The 20315-nt window shown below is 43.8% G+C and overlaps 1 protein-coding gene across 2 annotated transcripts; it reads left to right on the forward strand.

Moving 5' to 3' along the window:
- The first annotated feature begins 615 nt into the window (after positions 1 to 615).
- Positions 616 to 20218, forward strand: ankk1 (ankyrin repeat and kinase domain containing 1). Of its 2 annotated transcripts, XM_080214606.1 has the most exons (8): positions 616 to 856; positions 1917 to 2208; positions 3219 to 3361; positions 5688 to 5737; positions 8976 to 9131; positions 11913 to 12028; positions 16083 to 16158; positions 17319 to 20218. In XM_080214606.1, exons 1-8 carry the CDS (start codon positions 654 to 656, stop codon positions 18611 to 18613), a joined length of 2331 nt encoding a protein of 776 aa, XP_080070732.1. In that variant the 5' UTR covers positions 616 to 653; the 3' UTR covers positions 18614 to 20218. The 2 variants fall into 2 exon arrangements, with proteins under 2 accessions (XP_080070732.1, XP_080070733.1); XM_080214607.1 differs by lacking the exon at positions 8976 to 9131.
- Positions 20219 to 20315: the final 97 nt, after the last annotated feature.

Consider the following 20315-nt stretch of genomic DNA (forward strand, 5'->3'; position numbering starts at 1 on the left):
CAGGCTCAATGGGTCAAATGGCCTCCTTCGGGATTCTATGATGAACATCCTAATGATGACCATGAAACCATTGTCGATTGTCGAAAAAATCCATCTGGTTCACTAATGTCATTCCGGGAAGGAAATCTGCCATCCTTACCTGGCCTGGCCTACATGTGACTCCAGACCCACAGCAATGTGGTCGATTCTTAATTGATTCGAGAAATGGCCTAGCAAGCCACTCAGTTGAAGTGTAACTTGGGACGGAAACAAATGCTACATGCCTACTTTCTATAAATTAATTTTAAACAGTAATACATTTTTGGGCATTGAGGGAATGGAGGTGAGATAGAGCATCAGCCCTAACCAGAACGTCAGAGCAGGCAAGAAGGGTGAAAGACCTATTCCATCTCGTGCTCTTGCAGGGGAAATTTCTCAGCAGTCTAGTTATGTAATTGTAGTAAACTAATGGGTTTTATTAATGGGAACAGTTTGGCAGCAAGTTGCCTGCCATTGATGATGCCACTCCCACCATAGTAATGAACTTGAGTTACGACATTCCTGTTTGACGGGCTGTATGCTTCGTGTTACACTGGATGCTCCACCCCGCAGCCTCCAGAGCAGGAAGTTCACCTGGCAACGAAGTGCCCTCGGAGCTGTTCTCTCCCCTCGCAATGTCAGGTGAGACAAAGAGCCCTTCCCTCCGGCAGCCTTGTGCTAACGTCAAGTATTTCACAGAGGATGACTTTCTGCCTTTCGACAGGATTGTGTCAGGAGGGTTTGCAAATGTCTTCAAAGCAAAACACAAGCTGTGGAGGCTGAGCCTGGCTGTGAAGTGCCCCCACTTGTTACGTGAGGAATCATCTTCATTTGAGAGGTAGGTGCCAGCGATTACAGTTAATGGTATGATCTGGGCTCATAGAATATTCAACCAAACCGAGGCAATATGATCAAAAGAAGACCATAAGAAACTAAAGTTAAGTTTATTTATTAGTCATAAGGAAGTTCACATTAACATTGCAATGAAGTTTCTGTGAAATTCCCGTAGCTGCCACATTCCAGCGCCTGTTCGGGTCAATGCACCTTATCAGGACATCTATCAGATTGAGGGAGGAGGTTCTCAAGAATGGTCCCATGAATGAAGTTTTTGTCATATGAGGAGCGGTTGGGGAGTCTGGATCTATACTCGATGGAGTTTAGAAGGACGAAGGGGGAGTCTAATTGAAACTTAAAGATTACTGAGAGGCCTAGATAGAGTGGATGTGGAGAGGACGTTTACACTAGTGGGAGAGCCCAAAACTCAAGGGTACAACCTTAGAATAAAGGGACGCTCCTTTAAAACGGAGATGAGGATGAATTTCTTCAACCAGAGGGTGGTGAATCTGTGGAACTCATTGCCATAGAAGGCTGTGGAGGCCAGATCGTTGAGTGTCTTTAAGACAGAAATAGATAGTTACATGATCAATAAGGGGATCAAGGGTTATAAGAAGAACGCAGGAGAATCATAGAATCTCTACAGTGCAGAAGGAGGCCCTTCGGTCCATCGAGTGTACACTGACAACAATCTCATCCTTACCCTTAATCCCACATATTTACCCCGCTAATCCCTCTAACCTACACATCCCGGGGCACTAAGGGGCAATTTAGCATGGCCAATCAACTTAATCCATATATCTTTGGAGTGTGGGAAGAAATTGGAGCACCCAGATGAAACTCACGCAGACACGGGGAGAATGTGCAGACTCTGCACAGACAGTGCCCAAGCCAAGAATCAAACCCAGGTGTCTGGCGCTGTAAGGCAGCAGTGCTAACAACGTTAATTATAATTTAATAATTAACTTGCGCACGCATGTTTCTTATAACTTTAGCAAGTTTATGGTGGGATTGCGATGGGGAATTGACAATTACAGCTCTCTTTCCTCGTTAACTTGTTCCAGGAACATGAGCCATCTGGCGCAGGAGGCAGCAAAGATGGTGGAAATTAGGTTCAAGCATATTTTGCCAATCTATGGGATTTGTACAAGGCCGGCTGGGATTGTGATGGAATACATGGAGAACGGTTCCCTGGATAAGCTGCTTGTCAGGTATACTTTAACCTGGCTGATGAAGTTCCGTATTATACATGAGATGGCAATGGGAATGAACTTCCTGCACTGTCTGGACCCACCTCTACTCCATCTGGATCTGAAACCTGGAAACGTACTCCTGGACGAGAACCTTCATGTCAAGGTTGCCGTATTAAATATTCCGTATGGCGTGTATTATATCTGATATTTTAAAGATACTCAGTGTGAAGTAGGGCCCTGATAGAATCATAGAAACCCTACAGTGCAGAGGAAGGCCATTCAGCCCATCAAACCTGCACCGACAGCAATCGCACCCAGGCCCTATCCCCATAACTGCTGGTCACTCTGACACTAATGGGCCATTTAGCATGGCCAATCCACCTAACCACACATCTTTTCTCTCAGGTAGCTATAAAAGATCCAATGGCACTATTCAAGGGGAATAGGGCAGATCTTCCCAGGGTCCCGATAATATTTATCCCACAATAAACACCATTTTCTTTTTATTTATTTGTGGGACATGGGCATCGCTGGCTGGCCAGCATTTATTGTCCATCCGTAGTTGTCCGAGAGCAGTTGGGAGTCAACCACATTGCTGTGGCTCTGGAGTCACGTGTAGGCCAGACCAGGTAAGGACAGCAGATTTCCTTCTCTAAAGGACATCAGTGAACCAGATGGATTTTTCCAACAATCATTTCAGGTTCACCAGTAGATTCTTAATTCCAATTTTTAAAAAATTATTGAATTCAAATTCCACCATCTGCTGTGGAGGGATTCGAACCTGAGTCAGCTGAGTTTCTATTTAATAGTTTTAATATAAAAACATTAAAACAAATTATCTGCTCAGTATCACATTGTTGTCTGTGGGATCTTGCTGTGCACAACTTGGCTGTTGTGTTTCCTGAACAGTAATTGCAGAGAGTGCAGAGAAAAGACTCACCTGATGAAGGAGCAATGCTCTGAAAGCTCGTGATTCCAAATAAACCTGTTGGACTTTAACCTGATGTTGTGAGACTTCTTATTGTGCCCATCCCGGTCCAACGCATCTCCACATCATCTCTTTCTGATGTTGAAGCAATCCATACCCACAGTAGAACAGAAACCAGGAGAGGTTTTTATTGCTGTGCGGACATTTCGGTTCAACTTTTTGGTTAAAGGAATTATATCTTTTAGATTGCGGATTTTGGATTATCAAAGTGGGAAGGTTGTTTGAGCAGTATGGAACAAGTTGAAAGGTCTGTGGTCAGAGGAACCGTCAACTACATGCCACCTGAACTACTGAACGGACCGTCTGGAGTCAAGCATGATGTTTACAGGTAAAAATTCAATCAGACACAGATGTTTTCAGGTTGCACTCCAGAGGTTTGAGCATGTCAGTGCAGTACTGGGGGAGTGCCACACTGTTGGAGGTGCCATCTTCCAAATGAGACGTTAAACCAATACCTTGTCTGCCCTCCGAGTGGATGTAAAGGATCTAATTTGACAGAGAGCAGGGGAACTCTTGCTGACGTTCTGTCAAATATTTGTCTCTTAATTAACATTGAAACAGATTACCTGCGCAGTATCAAGTTGGGGATTTTCACAGTAACTTCATTGCAGTTGATTTGTGACGAACAATAAATTAACTTAAAACTGTATGTGGGAGCTTGCTGTGCACTTACTGGCCGTTGCATTTCCCACAATACAACTGTGACTACATTTTAAAGTTATTTCATTCAGTGTAAAGTGCTGGGAATGTCTTGATGTTGTGAAAGGCACTTTACAAATGCAATTATTTCCTTCTGTCCTTAATTTCTCCATTAACTATGTGGTTTATGTAAGTTTTCTTTATATTTCTCCCTTGGCTTTAGCTCCACTAGTTACCACTAGTGAAGGGTAACTCCTAATTCTACATTTGTTTGGAGAGAGACAGAGAGAGATGAAAGTCTGAAACCTACAGGCAGCTGAATTCTTTAGTCATGCTAGTTAGAAACTAGAGCCATTAATACCATTCGCCGTTTGTATTTTACAGCTACTGTCAATTATCAGTCGAGATTTAAAGAGTTATTGTGGAGTTTGTTGATTAAGCTTACATTGTCTTTTATGTAATAAACACAGAATACTGCGGAGGTATTACATTTGCACCAAGTTGCATTCATTCACCACCCTTGTGCTTGTTGACTTACACAGGCTCACAGTTAAGCAATGTTCCAATTTTCAAATGTACATCTCTGCTTTCAAATGCCTGATGGCTCTAACTGCTCCCTATCTCTGTAATCTGGTTCAGACAACAACATTCTGAGTTATTTCAACCTCTCCACTTATGTTCTTTTTGTGTAATTATAATCATTCCACCATTATTGACCGGGCCTTTATCTCTGGAATCCTCCATCTACACCCCTCCACATAAATATCTCTGCTTTAATCTTTAAAAAACCTTGGGTAAAGACATTGCTTCCTGTTCCAATATCTCTTAATCTGTCTTGATATCAAACTTGTTTGAAACTACTCCTTTGGAAGAATCCTGGAATATTGCATTACGCTTATACGCTGCATGGATACAAGTTAGGGGAGGCAGTGACATAATTGCTGGATTAGTAATCCAGAGATCCAGTGTATTTGAGTTATTGTGATCAGTTTTGGTCCCATACCTAAGGAAGGATGTGCTGGCCTTGAAGGGAGTCCAGAGGAGTTTCACAAGAATGATCCCAGGAATTAAGGGTTTGTCATATGAGGTTGAGGAGTCTGTGTCTATATTTGACGGAGTTTAGAAGGATGAGAGGAGATCTAATTGAAATTTACAGAATACTGAGAGGCCTAGAAAGAGTGGACATGGAGAGAATATTTCCATTAGTAGGAGATACTAGAACTTGAGGGCACAACCTCAGAGTGAAGGGACACTCCTTTAAAACTGAGATGAGAAATTTCTTCAGCCAGAACTCATTGCCACAGAGGACTCTGGAGGCCAGGTCATTGAATGTCTTTAAGACAGAGATAGATAGGTTCTTGATCAATAAGGGGATCAAGAGTTACGTGGTGGGGGGGGAGGCAGGACAATGGAGATGAGAATCATATCAGCCAAGATTGAATGGTGGACAAGACTCGATGTGCCGAATGGCCTAAATTTCCTCCTATATCTTATGGTCTTATGGTCTAATACTTTGCAAAAATGGGTTTGAATCCCTCCACGGCAGATGTTGGAATCTGATATTAAATGTCTGGTGATAACCATTGCTGGCTGTGGTAAAAACCCAGACCCAGAAAATGCTGGAAAATCTCAGCAGGTCTGTGGGGAGGGAATAGAGCCAATGATTTGAGTCTGGATGACCCTTCAAAGGGCCTTGAAACATTGGCTCTATCCTCTCTCTATAGATGCTGTCAGACCTGCTGAGATTTTCCAGCATTTTCTGTTTTAGTTTCAGATTCCAGCATTCACAATATTTTTGCCTTTATTTAAGCTGTAAAAACTCATCTGGTTTGTGGTTTAGGGAAGGAAATCTGCCATCCTGACCTGGTCTGGCCTCCATGTGCAATGTCGTTTAGGGATGGCCAGATCCCATGAAAGATTAAATATTAAGAAAGGTCATTTGTTCATTCAATTTAAATTATCACAACTTGCCTTTCTGTCACAAAGAAGCTTACTGGAAACATTTATTCTTGCAGCTTTTCCATTGTCCTGTGGGAGATCCTGACACAGCAGAAGTCCTATGCAGGTAGCACTGTCTCTGATACTCATACATCCAGACCACTCCAGTAAATGTGTTAACTGCTAATCTCTTTTTGGAATACTTAACAGACCTGGAGGAAGGTCAACTTTCCTTTCCCCTCACCATGGGATTCTGGGTGCATTCATTATCATGATTTAGTCACAGCCACAAATTTTAATGTGTACAGTTTTGGTCTCCCTACTTAAAGAAAGATGTGCTTATATTAGAAGAAATTCAGTGAAGGTTCACTAGATGGGCAGCACAGTGGTTAGCACTGCTGCCTCACGATGTCAGGGACCTGGGTTTGATTCCCGACTCGGGTCACTATCTGAGCAGTCTGTATGCTCTCTCCATGTCTGTGTGGATTTCCTCTGGGTCTCCAGTTTCCTCCCACAGTCTGAAAGACGTGCTGGTTGGGTGCATTGGCCACGCTAAATTCTCCCTCACTGTATCCGAGCAGGTGCCAGAGTGTGGCGACTTGGGTATTTTCACAGTAACTTCATCTAAGCCTACTTCTGACACTAATAAATTAATTTCAAACTGATTCCTGGGACGAAGGGGTTGTCTTGGGAGGAAAAGTTGAGCAGGTTTGACTTATATTCATTGGAGTTCAGAAGAATGAGTGGTTATTTTATTGAAACGTGTAAGATGCTGAGGGAAGCGATAGGGGAGACACTGAGAGGATATTTCTTCAATGGGGAATCTCGATCTAGGGGGTATAGTTTAAGAATAAGTGGTCTCCCCTTTAAGATTGAAATGAAGAGGAATTTGTTCTCTCAGAGGCTGTTAGTTTTCTTTCACAGAGAGCAGTGGAGGCTGTCTCATTGAACATATTCAAGGCTCAGTTAGGGAGATGTTTGACTGATGACTCCAAGGTATGGGGAACAGGCAGGAAATTGCTGTCAAGACCTCAAGCAGAGCAGTCACGATGTTATCGAATAGCAGAGCAGGCTTGAGGGGATGAGTGGCCTACCCCTGCTCCTATTTCTTATGCTCATGAGATCCTGTTATAGAAGGCGGATGTGTTGGAATACATTGGTCTCTTTGATTTGTGTTATCATTACAGTGGTACACACTGATATCTGAAGAGGTTGTGCATCAATGGAGGTGGCAAAGCAATTGATGCTTTATGATTCATAAGCCTTCAAGAGTTTTGTGAGGACTGGTTAATCCCCTTGAGCATGTACAATTCTAACATGCTCACTGAAATAAGTGGCTTAGTGACTATGTTACAGAAATATTTAAAGAAGTTATACACAAGTACGTTAGCCAGCATGAGGCCACAACCAGGAACCTCCACCATGGGTAAGATAAAGTAAATATGTTAATGGAAGCTCAGCAATCCCTGGATTCCAGCCAGCACCTTAGTTGTTATTTCCTTGTCCTTGGTTTTTTAATTCATTGTGGAGAATTAATCACTGCATTTCACAATCACAAAAGGCATAGAAAGATTTACAACACAGAAGGAAGTCTTTCGGTCTATCCTGCCTGTGAAGCCATAAAGAAGCAAAGCTCTGAGGTCACATACCAACTGAACAGCTTCTTCCCTGATGCCATCAGACTTTTGAACAGACCTGTCTTGTATCAAGCTGATCTTTTTGGACACCCTAACTATGACTGTGACACTACATTCTGCACCCTCTCTTTTCTTTCTCTATGAACGGTATGCTTTGTCTGTATAGTGCACAAGAAACAATACTTTTCAGTATATGCCAATACAATTGGTGGCACGGTAGCACAGTGGTTAGTACTTCTGCCTCACAGTGCTAGGGACCCAGTTTGGGTCACTAGCTGTGTGGAGTTTGTACATTCTCCCCCTGTTTGCATGGGTTACCTCTGGGTGCTCAGGTTTCCTCCCACGGTCTGAAAGATGTGCATTGACCTGAACAGGAGCTGGAGTGTGGCGACGAGGGGAATTTCACAGTATCTTCATTGCAGCATTAATGTAAACCTTACTTGTGACTAATAAATACAATTTAACTTTTAGATGTGGCAATAATAAATCAAATCAAATCAAAAAGCTATTGACCTAATCCCACCTTCCAATGTATGTTTTTATCCTTGAACACTCAGGCACCCCAAGTGCACATCCAAGTTCATCTTTTTCAAAAAATGTAGCTCTTGCTATCAGTCTGTTTTTATTTACAACTGAACATGTAGAATTCGATTTGATTTATTATTGTCACATGTATTAACATACAGTGAAAAGTATTGTTTCTTGTGCGCAGTACAGATAAAGCATACCATTCATAGGGAAGGAAATGAGACAGTGCAGAATGTAGAGTTACAGTTATAGTTAGGGGGTAGAAAAAGATCAACTTAATGCAAGGTAAGTACATTCAAAAGTCTGGTGACAGCAGAGAAGAAGCTGTTCTTGAGTTGGTTGGTATGTGTTCTCAGACTTTGTGTCTTTTTCCCGACAGAAGAAGGTGGAAGGAGGAATATCTGGGGTGCATGTGGTCCTTAACTATAGTGGCTACTTTTCCGAGGCAGTAGAAGTGTAGACAGAGTCAGTGGATGGGAGGCTGGTTTGCATGATGGATTGGGCTACATTTATGACCTTTCCTGGTTTCTTGCGGTTTTGGGCAGCCATACCAAGCTGTGATACAACCAGAAAGAGTGCTTTCTATGGCGTACCTGTAAAAGTTGGTGAAAGTCGTAGTTGACATGCCAAATTTCCTGAGTCTTCTGAGAAAGTAGAGGGGTTGGTGGGCTTTCTTAACTATAGTGTCGGCATGGCGGGGGGGGGGGACCAGGATAGGTTGTTGGTGACCTAGGCATCTATGAATCAATTCCAGCCTGCCAGATTGCCTGCATTCACTACATCCACACAGGTCCACAGCAGACGCCATCTTCCTGGCCCTGCACTCAATCCTGAAGGTGCCTATTTGGTGAAAGGAAAAACGAGAACTAGCCTTTACTTTAATCACGGAGTGAAATCTTACAGCTATTTATTTCCTGATTCCATTCCACTCCTGTGTTAGTAAGTAGCTCTTTAACTATCCAAGCAATGCCCTCCATCTCTATATACTTAACCTCAATTGATACATTTAACAGCAGGTATGTATGTGTGCATGTTTGGACATGTTTCTGTGTATGAAATGGTGTTGTGTGAATGTACAATTATTTAGCCATACTTGTGTGTCTAAGCAATGGTAGAATCAACTCTGGCCTTAGTTTGCTTTAAGACAAAATTGATTTTTTCTTCTATCTGAATCATTCTGATTGCTCCTTCTTATTCCAGGGATGAATGTAATGGCTGTGTTTGTTAAAGTGGTGGCAGGAGAGAGACCGTGCCTTAAACTCATTCCAGAGAATTCTCCACATGAATGTGCACAGATGGTTGACTTGATGAAGAGATGCTGGGACCAGGAGCTAGAACACCGGCCTGCATTCTCAGGCATGAGATTGATTTATAATGCATCAAAGCATCTTGAAAAGTGTCTTGAGCTTGCAGATTAATGAACGTTGGTTACTGACAAAATATAGGTCAGGGGTTAGAGGGGTATTTGGATCTGATGCGTCCAAGTTGGAAGTTCTTAACATATAGTTCAGTGTATATTCAAACCTTTGATAACCTGCCAACATATTTTTGGATTCCAGTCAACAATTCAACATCTGTTGCTAAACAAATTTCAAATAACTGTATCAAAGATACTCTGTATTGAGTACCTGCTCCCAGTAGCTCTATCACTGCCCTTAGATCTATGGCCATCAACTTCCATTACGACCCTGGAATATGCCAAAAAAATTTGCTTTTAGAAGTGGTTCGACACTGCTCCAATGTCCCTGAAGAGACACTCAAGCAGAGAAGGAGATGTTAGGACAGGCAATCAAAATGTTGGGCAAAGCGGTAGGGTTTCTGGCATGTCTGAAAGGAGGAGATAAAAGGATAGAGAAGTAGAGAGAGAATTCCTGAATTGATGTCCTAGGCTGCTGAAGGCACAGCTGCTGATGGTGGAATGAAAGGAATGGGGAGATCAACATGACTGGAGTTGGATGAGGACAGAGTTCTTGGCTTACTGGAGGAACTTGTGATCGGTGGGGGGAGTCCCAGAGGGAGGAGACTATGGAGGGATTTGAGCATGAGGATGAGGATTTTTAAATTGAGCCATTGTCAGGCGGCACGGTAGCACAGTGGTTAACACTGCTGCTTCACAGCTCCAGGGACCTGGGTTCGATCCCTGGCTTGGGTCACTGTTTGTGTGGAGTTTGCACATTGTCCTCGTGTCTACATGGGTTTCAAAGAACAAAGCAGCATGGGAAACAGGCCCTTTGGTCTAACGAGCCCCCGCAGCCATTTTAAAATTGTGAGTTCCCTCTTCCACCCATGATCCTTGTCTACACTTATGGCACTCCACATTGGAAACCAGATTGAGGGGAGACTAATTTAGACCAATTTGTTACACCAATCAGCCTAAGAGCACATCTTTGGGGTGTGGGAGGAAACCGGAGCACCCGGAGAAAACCCATGCAAGCACGGGGAGAATACGCAAACTCCCACAGACACTGGCCCAAATCCATGTATCTGCACACAAACAGTGATAGTCACTGAGCTGAGTTTTCTCCGGGTGCTCTGGTTTCCTCCCACAGTCCAAAGATGTGTGGGTTGGGTTGATTGGTCATGCTAAAAAAATTGCCCCTTGGTGTTCTGGGATGTGTAGGTTAGAGGGATTAGTGGGTAAATATGTAGGGATATGGAGGTGGGGAATGGGTGGGATTGTGGTCAGTGCAGACTCGATAGGTCAAATGGCCTCTTTCTGCACTGTAGGGATTCTCTTTCTAGACTAGGAGTCGATGTAGAGTCCTAAAGAACGTTATTTTCACTAAAATAATATGATGAACAATAAGGGATATGAAGATACTGGAGTTGAGGTAGAAAATAGTTCTTGATCTTATAGAATCTTGGAGCAGGCCCAAGGGGGTATACGACATGGTCCTTCCCCAATTACTGGGTCAGACCATCCTCAATCTGACCCACACCGATACTGCAATTGACATCAGCTTCCACTGCATTAGCTTTCCTGGGAATCCTAGCAGCCCCATTCAAGCACAAACCCGGCATTAAACAAATGGAAATCAGAGTTAGCAACTTGCACAGAGCAGATATTCAGATGTTCTTTCCTGGGTTGGAAAAGTTAAGTACCAGGGTACATAGGTTTAAGATGCGTGGAGAAGAGTTTAGAGGAGATGTGCAAGGCAAGTGTTTTTACACAGGGAGTGTAAAATTTCTTTGTTCAGTGGAAAGCACAGAATAAGAATTATCCCTTTCTGTCAGTCCTTCTTTTTCGTACGGGAGTTTTGGAAATTAAAGATTTTAATCAATGAACTGTAATTTATGCGCATTATCTATCAAGATGTAATTATGAAAGTGTTTTTGTTTGTAATGTAAGAGATTGTGGTGCCATTAGAATACTTAAAGGAGACCAGAAGGTAGATCTCAATAATGAAAGAAAATTTGCAAAAGATTTGCTGTAAAATGCCAGGAGTGGTGATTTTTGGATATGGTTGGGTTTGAGATTGCATCCATACAGAAGTGACACAGACACAGGAATCTCTCTGGTCTTTTATGTGTGGGTGCACATGGGGGTGCAGGGCAATGTTTGTGAGTTGAAAAGAGCTTGGAAGGACATAATTTGGGAAAAGTGCAAGTGACTGAGGTAATTCATATACAGCAATGTCAGTTTGCTGTATTGCAAAACTGTCAGTTATGTGTAAAATTACCTGGGGAAAAGACATGGTACAGTTTTGCCCAATAAAACCGTAAGACATAGGAGCAGATTTAGGCCATTTGGTCCATCGGGTCTGCTCTGCTATTTGATCATGGCTGATATGTTTCGCAATCCCATTCTCCTGCCTTTTCCCCATAGCCTTTGATCCCCTTAACAATCAAGAACTTATCCACCTCTGTCTTAAATACACTCAATGATCTGGCCTCCACAGCCTGCTATGGCAATAAATTCCACAGATTCACCACCCTCTGGCTGTAGAAATTCCTCCTCATCTCGGTTCTAAAGAGTGATTCCCTTTACACTGAGGCCTTGGATCCGAGCCTTTCAGTATTCTCTGGGTCTCAATGAGATACATCATTCTTATAATAAAAATTGCCAGGGACTTCAGGCTAATGAATCCATCAATCCTAAATGAAAGAAAACTAATTTGTAAATATTTTCTTCTTCAGAAATCGTTATGGAAACTGAAATGCTGTATGGCTTGTTAAAATTTCCAGATATTCAAATCAGCAGTTCAACAAAAATACCAAAGTTGACTCCTCCATCATCAGGTATCAGTGTCCAGGTATGATATTCTGTCTCTTATTATCATTACATAGAGATATTAGCATTGGACTGGGGTGGGCACAGTAAGAAGTCTCACAACACCAGGTTAAAGTCCAACAGGTTTATTTGAAATCAGGAGCTTTCAGAGCGCTGCTCCTTCATCAGGTGAGTGGAGAAGTACGGCATATGAAACACGGCAAAAATAGACAAAGAAACAATAACAAGATAATCGTTGGAATGAGAATCTTTCCAGGTAATCAAGTCTTTACAGGTACAGACTGTGCGAGTGGAGAGAGGGATAATCACAAAGAACAACACAGCACAGCACGGGAAACAGGCCCTTCGGCCCAACGAGCCCGAGCCACCATCTTAACAGTGTGTTTTTTCCTCCTCCACCCTTGACCCGTGTCTATGCTTATGGTAACCCCATTGGAAACCAGATTAAGGGGAGAATGATTTAGGGACAATTTGTTACACCAATCAGCCTAAGAGCACATCTTTGGGGTGTGGGAGGAAACCGGGGCACCTGGAGGAAACCCACGCAACCACAGGGAGAATGCACAAACTCCCACAGATACTGGCCCAAATCCACGTATCTGCACAGCAAACTGTGATAGTCACTGAGCTGTCGTGGTGCCCATCTGCTGGTCCAGTTTTAAGCATACACAAACGATGCGAAGTGCTAGGCTACTCTCGAAACATCCAAGAGAAGCCCACGCAAGACCCACTGCGTGTACGCCCCTCGTTAGACAACAACGTGGACTAATGCACCTGCGGAGTAAAACAGAAAAACATCAACACATTTAACAGTTGATTTCCAGGAACGTCCTGAGGCTCTGATCCTTATTTAAAACAGTCTCCTACAACCCTCCATCCCTATTTCGCTCGTGTGTCTATCTAAGTAAACCTTAAACAAGTCCAGCGTGCCTGCCTCCACCACCTTACTTGGCAGTGCATTCCATACCCCGACGACCCTCTGTGTGAAAAACCTCCCCCTAACATCCAAATTATGCCTCTCCCCCCTCACCTTAAGCCCGTGGCCCCTCGTGATATTTGTCTCCAATCTAGGAAAAAGCCTGCCACTGTTTACTCTATCTGTACCCTTCATTACCTAATACACCTCTATTAGATTTAACACAGGTTAAAGAGGTGTGAATTGTCTCAAGCCAGGACAGTTAGTAGGATTTTGCAAGCCTAGGCCAAATGGTAAGGGTTACATGTAGTGTGACATGAACCCAAGATCCTGGTTGAGGCTGTCCTCATGTGTGTGGAAGTTGGGAAGTTGGCTATCAGTTTCAGCTCAGTGATTCCACATTGTCGTGTGTCTTGAAAACCACCTGGGAGAATGCTTATCCCAAGATCGGAGACTGAATGCTCTCGACTGGAAGGGAACACTCCTGCCTGGTGATTGTCATGCGGTGTCCGTCCATCCGTTGTTGTAGTGTCTGCATGGTCTCGCCAATGTAACATGCCTCGGGACATCCTTTCCTGCAGCGTATCAGCTAGACAACATTGGCAGGGTTGCTTGAATATGTACCATGTACCTGGTGGGTGGTGTTCTCCCGTGTGATGGTGGTATCCGTGTCGATGATCCAGTACATCTTGTAGAGGTTGCTGTGGCAGGGTTGTGTGGTGTCACATCATTGTTCTCCTGAAGGTTGGGACGTTTGCTGCGAACACAGGTCTGTTTGAAGTTCTTATTATCAGTTACTTTGGAAAGAGCTGTGTTTGAGTGGAGTGAGCCCTGTTGTTCAAATCGAAATAGATGGATGTTCAGATAAGGTAAAGTGAAAAGGGTGCAGTGAGGCATAATGATTGGCACAGATCAGTGTGTTCCTGTGCTGTGAATTGGATGTAATTTCATGAACTAGCTTCATTCAGATTCAGTAGACAAGTAGTAGGCTATTTTCTTCCTCTGGGAAGAGGAATGACAGCCAGAGGCCACAGATATAAACTGTCTGAAAAAGGGGAAGTGAGAAAATTCTTCACATGTCATTGTTAAGATTTGGAATGTGCTACTGAAAAGTTTTAAGTTTAAGTTTAGAGTTTATTTATTCAAGTTACAAGTGGGCTTACATTAACACTGTGGTAAAGTTACAGTGAAAATCCCCTAGTCGCCACACTCCAGCACCTGTTCGGGTACACTGCAGGAAAACTTAGCATGGTCAATGCACCCAATCTGCACATCTTCTAGAAAAGATGTGAGAAATAGATTCCGATGGCATCTCCAAAAGGCAGTTTGACATCCGCTTGATGAGGACTCACCTGCAGAGTTATAGGCAGAAATGTGGGCAATGGAATTAAAATGGACAGCTCTTTCAAAGAGCTGGCACGGGGTGGCACAGTGACGCAGTGGTTAGCACTGCTGCCTCACAGCTCCAGGGACCCATGTTCGATTCCAAATTTGGGTCACTGTCTGTGTGGTGGCTGCATGTTCTCCCCGTGTCTACATGGGTTTCCTCTGTGTGCTCCAGTTACCTCCCACAGTCCCAAAGAAGTGCAGGTTAGGTGGACTGGCCATGCTAAATAGTTAAGACGGTCGGATGACTGAGTAGATCAGGTAACTGTGTAGGATGGGTAAGGAAGGTGAGTGAGAAGGTGGGCTGGGGTGGTCAGAATCATGGCACCATGGGTAAATGGGGCAGTCAGGTATTCAGGATAGTTGGGTCTAGAGGTTGTGAGTGTAGAGTGGTCAGGAGGGCAGTGTGGTCTGGAGAGGTAGTCAGGTCAGGTTGGTTTTGGGATGGTCAGGGGCTTTGAGTGTGTAATCAAAAGGTTATGGGGTGCAGTTGTGAGCTTCAGTGTGGGTGGGTGTGTATCCTGGTCTGTAGTTACCCAAGAATTAGAAGAAGATTTTTCTGTCCAGCATTTCCTGGGTATCTATCAAGGTGGATACGTTGGAACTACCCAAGTTTCCAACCCTGACTCAGAGTTGGAGACCCTGTTGGAGGGTCCTGAGGGCAGGTGTATTACCTATCTGAAGTTTAAACTTAGGGTAGCACAGTGTGTCAGTGATTAGCACTGCTGCCTCCCAGCACCAGGGACCCATGTTCGATTTCCCGCCTTGGTAACTGTCTGTGTGGAATTTGCACTTTCTGCACGTTTCTGCATGGGTTTCCTCCGGGTGCTCTCTTTTTCTCCCACAGTCCAAAGATGTGCGGCTTAGATGGACCGGCCATGCTAAATTACCCCTTAGCGTCAGGGGGACTAGCTAGGGTAAATGCAGAGGGCTATGGGAAAGGTCCTGTGTGGGATTGTGGTCAGTGCAGACTCAATGGGTTGAATGGCCTCCTTCTGCACTGGAGGGTTCTGTGATTCCCCAGGTAATTCCCACAGAAGCTGGGAAGTTCTGAAACTTTTCTTGTGTTTTACATTTGGTGTCCAATGTGATTTGGAAATCAGAAGATCAGGGCCGCTGTTCCTGGGATTTATTTTTCTGTTGCCCCACGAGCGAACTTGTGCTTTTATTTTTCTAACAGAGAGAGGGCTACACATGGTGAGGGTATGGGTACAGCCACTGCTGTATCTGACAGTGTAATGCTCGTGTCTAATGGTAATGCTTTTGTGAAAGAACACTTCAGTTAAAAAGAAGCATTATCTAAAAACCTGCCTATAGGGGTGCACTAAAAACAAAGTCCCAGGTGTACTTTTGTCAGAGGGAAACGGAAAAAGGAGCCTTTGGGAAGATGAGTTCAGGAGTAGATATGTGTACTCTTAATCAATTAGAAATGACAAAACAGTTCCTATAGTGTAAGGACATAAGAAATAGGGGTGGGAGTATTTCATACCTTCACTTGAGCCTGCTCTCCCATTCAAAAAGGCTATGGGCGTAGGTGGGATTGTGTCGGTGCAGACACGATGGGCTGGATGACCCTCTTCTGCACTGTATGGATTCTATATCTTAAACTTGGGAAAGTGTTACACTCCTCAACACTGACATTAATCACCTTGGTAGTTCAGGCAGTGAACACTCACAAGGCAAACAGCAATTTATTTATGTGTTGCTTAGGCAGAATAATAAATTTGCGAATTTCCCAACAGTTGGTCAATATTTTACTTCTCCCTTCTTGCAGAACGGAACAATAATTGCAGAGATCGCAAATAGTGAACTGCAGAAGTTGAATCTGTTATCAGAGATTGACAGCAGTGGTGAGTATATGAGTTGAAATCTTGAAATAGAAGAATTTCTGGAAATATTCATCAAGTCTCGCAGCATCTGTGGAGAAGGAAACAGCTAATTCTTCATGTTGAATATGATTTCTAGCATCTCTGGTACTTAGAAAATAAGTTAAAATTTATTTATTAGTCACAAGTAGACTTAGAAGTAGGTACAATATTATCTTTTAAAAAGCATTTGGACAGTTACATGGGTAAGATGGGTATAGAGGGATATGGGCCAAACGTGGGCAACTGGGACTAGCTTAGTGGTAAAAACTGGGCGGCATGGACAAGTTGGGCCAAAGGGCCTGTTTCCATGTTGTAAACCTCTATGACTCTACATTAATCATACAAAATCATATAGTGCAGAAGGAGGTCATTTGGCCCATCAAGTCTGCACTGACAACAATCCCACCTACGCCCATAACCCCATATATGTATCCACTAATTCTCTAACCTAGTATCCCAGGACATTAAGGGCAATTTAGCATGGCCAATGTATCTAACCTGCACATCTTTGGACTGTGGGAGGAAACACGGAGACGGCAATGAAGTTACTGTGATAATCCCCAAGTCGCCACACTCTAGATAGATTTTCTATTTTCTATAACTCATTATGAAATATTTGGCGTGTATTATATATATTTAAATTTATTCATGGGGTCATGGTTAGGTGATTTCAATCTTGTGGCGCACTGAGATGGAGCCCATGCACCAGCTTAACTGATCTAACTGAATGACAGAACAGGCTGGATGGGTAGAATGGCCTCTTCCTGTTCCTATGTTCTCTTGTAGTCTGTTCAATGCTTTCCACTATTAATATATTAATCTTTTCAGTCAGTTTGGATTTGAAAATTCAGATTTGTGGCACATTTGCGCTGAGTGTTAATCCCAAACACCGACATGAGTTTATGGTGAACCAAAACCACCTCAAATAGTTCCGATAATTTTCCCTCTAATACAGCAGCCAGGACCCAGCCGATAAAACCGCTTGCTGCATTTTCATTTCTGAGTTTTGATAATCAGGCAGTGTGAAGATCAGATACAAAAGAGCAGGCTAATTTAGTGCAAATTTCAGATGAGTGATTCCAGCGATGGCAAGAACAATGCACCTTTCATCGACTTACTCTAATAATGTTTTCTCACTGTAGATGAACTCTCTACAGAGTGTAGAAGAGAACTCCTGCAGCTCCTGCTGGAAAACGACATCAGTAAGTTGAAGGAGAGGTTACAAAAGGAGCATGTCGCCCTGAACTTTGTGGAGGGCTACACCGTGTTGCACTTGGCTGTTTTCACTGGAGATGTGCAGTTTGTCAAACTTGTACTTGAGTACGGAGGCTCTGTGAATGCCCAGACATCCAGGGGGTTAACACCCCTGATTGTAGCCGTACAGAACAGGTTTGCGGACTTGTCCCTGTTACTAATTGAAGGAGGAGCCGACGCGAATCTAACGGACGAGGACAATTGGTCTCCTCTTCATTTCGCATCTCAAAATGGGGATGATCGGATTGGCCGTGTGCTGTTGGACAACGGTGCTCACGTCAACGTGAAGGAGCGCGATGGCTGGTCCCCTCTCCACCTGGCATCTCAGAATGGCCATGAGAGTCTGGTCCGAGTCCTCTTCAGCCGCCGAGCCAATGTCAATCTCCAAGAGCGTGACAATCGTACTCCCCTTCATCTCGCGGCCTATCATGGCCAATACAATATCACCAAGCTTCTGATTGGACAAGGAGCTAATTTAAACGAAACGCAGGTTGGGCTCAGGACCCCACTCCATCTGGCCGCTGAGAGGGGTTTCTTCCGAGTTGCTAGGTTACTGGTGAATAGTGGTGCTGATGTTGACTGTCTGGATGACTCCCACTTCACCCCTTTGCATTTGTCTGCTCTGAACGGCCACACGGGAATCTGTCGTCACCTCCTGAAGCATGGGGCGAATATCAATCAAAAGACCTCGCAGGATTGGACACCTCTGCACCTGGCCTCCATGAAGGGGCAAATAACAACTGTTCGCCTGCTAATTGAAAGTTTCTCTTACCTTGATGTTGCTGGAGATATGGAATGGACTCCTCTGCACCTGGCAACGTGTTACAACCATAAGGACGTTGTCTCGGAACTGCTGGACAGCGGCGCTAATCCCAATGTGACCGATGTGTCTGGCTGGACACCACTCCACCTTGCAGCCCACAGAGGCAGACTCTGCTGTCTGGCGAAGTTACTCGATCACAAGGCCAATGTTAATGCTGCAAATAGGTTCGGATGGACCTCACTGCACCTGGCAGCCCTGAACGATAATGCTGCTATTGTAAAGACACTGATAAGACACAACGCAAGCCTGCAAGCTGAAGATGTGTATCAGAACACACCACTCCAGCTAGCCGTGAAACACCAGAAACAAAGTGTGGTTAGTCTACTTACAGGAGTGGAGTTCTCAAAGGCTGATTCATAGCTTTAACTCACATATTATCCACTCGGCTATTTCTAAGCTCAATGACCTTAAATGCAACAACCGAGAAATGCATTGAGGTTTTGTTTGGATCTGGGACCAAGACTTCAGTTCAGGTTGGACTGTTACTGAAGCCCCACCTTATGTGGAATCAAGCTTTGGGGATACATCAGCCTAGAGATCTCCCGATAAACCTGTCACCCATTGAACCAAACTGCTCATTAGCAATGGGAGCTGGAAGCAGCCATTTGCTCCTTCAAGCTTGCTCCACCATTCAATTAGATTATCTGATCATCTTGGGGGGGCACAGTGGCACAATGTTTAGCAGTGCTGCCTCACAGCACCATGGAATGGGGTTCAATTTTGGCCGTATGTGACTGTCAGTGCAGAGTCTGCATGTTCTCCCCATGTCTGCTGGGTTTCCTCTGGGTATTCCGGTTTCCTCCCACAGTCCAAAGATGTTAGGTGGATTTGCCACACTAAATTGACCCTTATGTCAGAATTTTATCACCCTTCGTCCGCCTGCCATGGGAATTGGAGCGGATGAGGAGTGAACAATGGGAAGATTCATTGATCTTGGGTGGGATTTTATGGTTTCAGGATGAGCGAACCTGTAAAATCCCACCCATAGTGTCAGAGATAAATATGTGAGGTTATGGGGATAGGTTTAGGTGGGATTGTTGATGGTGCAGGCTCAATGGGCCGAATGGCCTCCTGCACTGTAGGGATTCTATGATCTCTCACTCCACCATCCTGTACTTTTAAAATATTCATTGATGGGATGTTGGTGTTGCTGGATAGACCAGCATTTACGGTTCATTTCTACTTGCCCTTGAGAAGGTGGTGGTGAGCTGCCTCCTTGAACCCACTGCAGTCATAGGTGCACCCATAGTGCAGTTAGGGAGTGAATTCCAGGCTTTTGACCCAGTGACAATGAAGGAATGGCAATATAGCCAGGTCAGGATGGTGTGTAACTTGGAGGAGAGCCTCCACACACTATCGCCACACATCTCAATTTCCTTTGTGCTCATAAAGCACGGCTTCATAACCTCACAGAAAGTAGCACTAAAGTTAGAGAGACCCATCTCTCAGACTGAGCACAAAACTGTGAATTTTGTTAATGGGATAGTCTTGTCTTTGAAAAGTCTCTCATTTCTCACTTCAAAAGTTGGAGCAAAGATCTTGCAACTTCTCCCCCTTCCACCATTTTTCTCTCCCTCTCTCCTGTAACCCTGCAGGACTAATTCTCCTGCTATCCCTATCCAGCCCGCCTGTGTGCTAAGAATGTGGGAATGGTGAATCCAGATTAATGATCGAGAGGAATAAAAAGGAAAATGGACACATGTGAATGAAGCAAAGATGAATAAAAAAAAGTTTACTTAGAATAAACTTTTATTTTTATTCCAAAGAAAAATGATAAACAATTCCAGTCAGCGAGGCACTCCTGGGGAGGGCAATGGGATGTAGCAAAATTCTGCCCTTTCTGGACAGAACTACATTGATTGTAAGGGGGCTTTTTTGATATAAGGGCAGAAGTCCTTTCAATACTTTTGTGGGAGAACCGTATGTTTACAACTAATATCTTTAAATATTAATTCTGCACTTTTACTGGAATGTATTAATAAATTTTGTATTTCTTAATAACAATCTTTGTTTTCCCTCTGCCTGCAATAACTTGCATTTATATAGAACTGTGAAGTTATTG

This window comes from Carcharhinus amblyrhynchos, chromosome 29, assembly GCF_965287045.1.
Source record: "Carcharhinus amblyrhynchos chromosome 29, sCarAmb.v2.hapA, whole genome shotgun sequence".
In the NCBI taxonomy this organism is placed as follows: Eukaryota; Metazoa; Chordata; class Chondrichthyes; order Carcharhiniformes; family Carcharhinidae; genus Carcharhinus; species Carcharhinus amblyrhynchos.

Coding starts and splice junctions, on each gene's coding strand:
- ankk1 (XM_080214606.1), top strand. CDS start 654: ATGTCAGGTGAGACAAAGAGCCCTTCCCTCCGGCAGCCTTGTGCTAAC. Junction 857..1,916: donor GAATCATCTTCATTTGAGAG/GTAGGTGCCAGC, acceptor AACTTGTTCCAG/GAACATGAGCCATCTGGCGC. Junction 9,132..11,912: donor ACACCGGCCTGCATTCTCAG/GCATGAGATTGA, acceptor TTTCTTCTTCAG/AAATCGTTATGGAAACTGAA.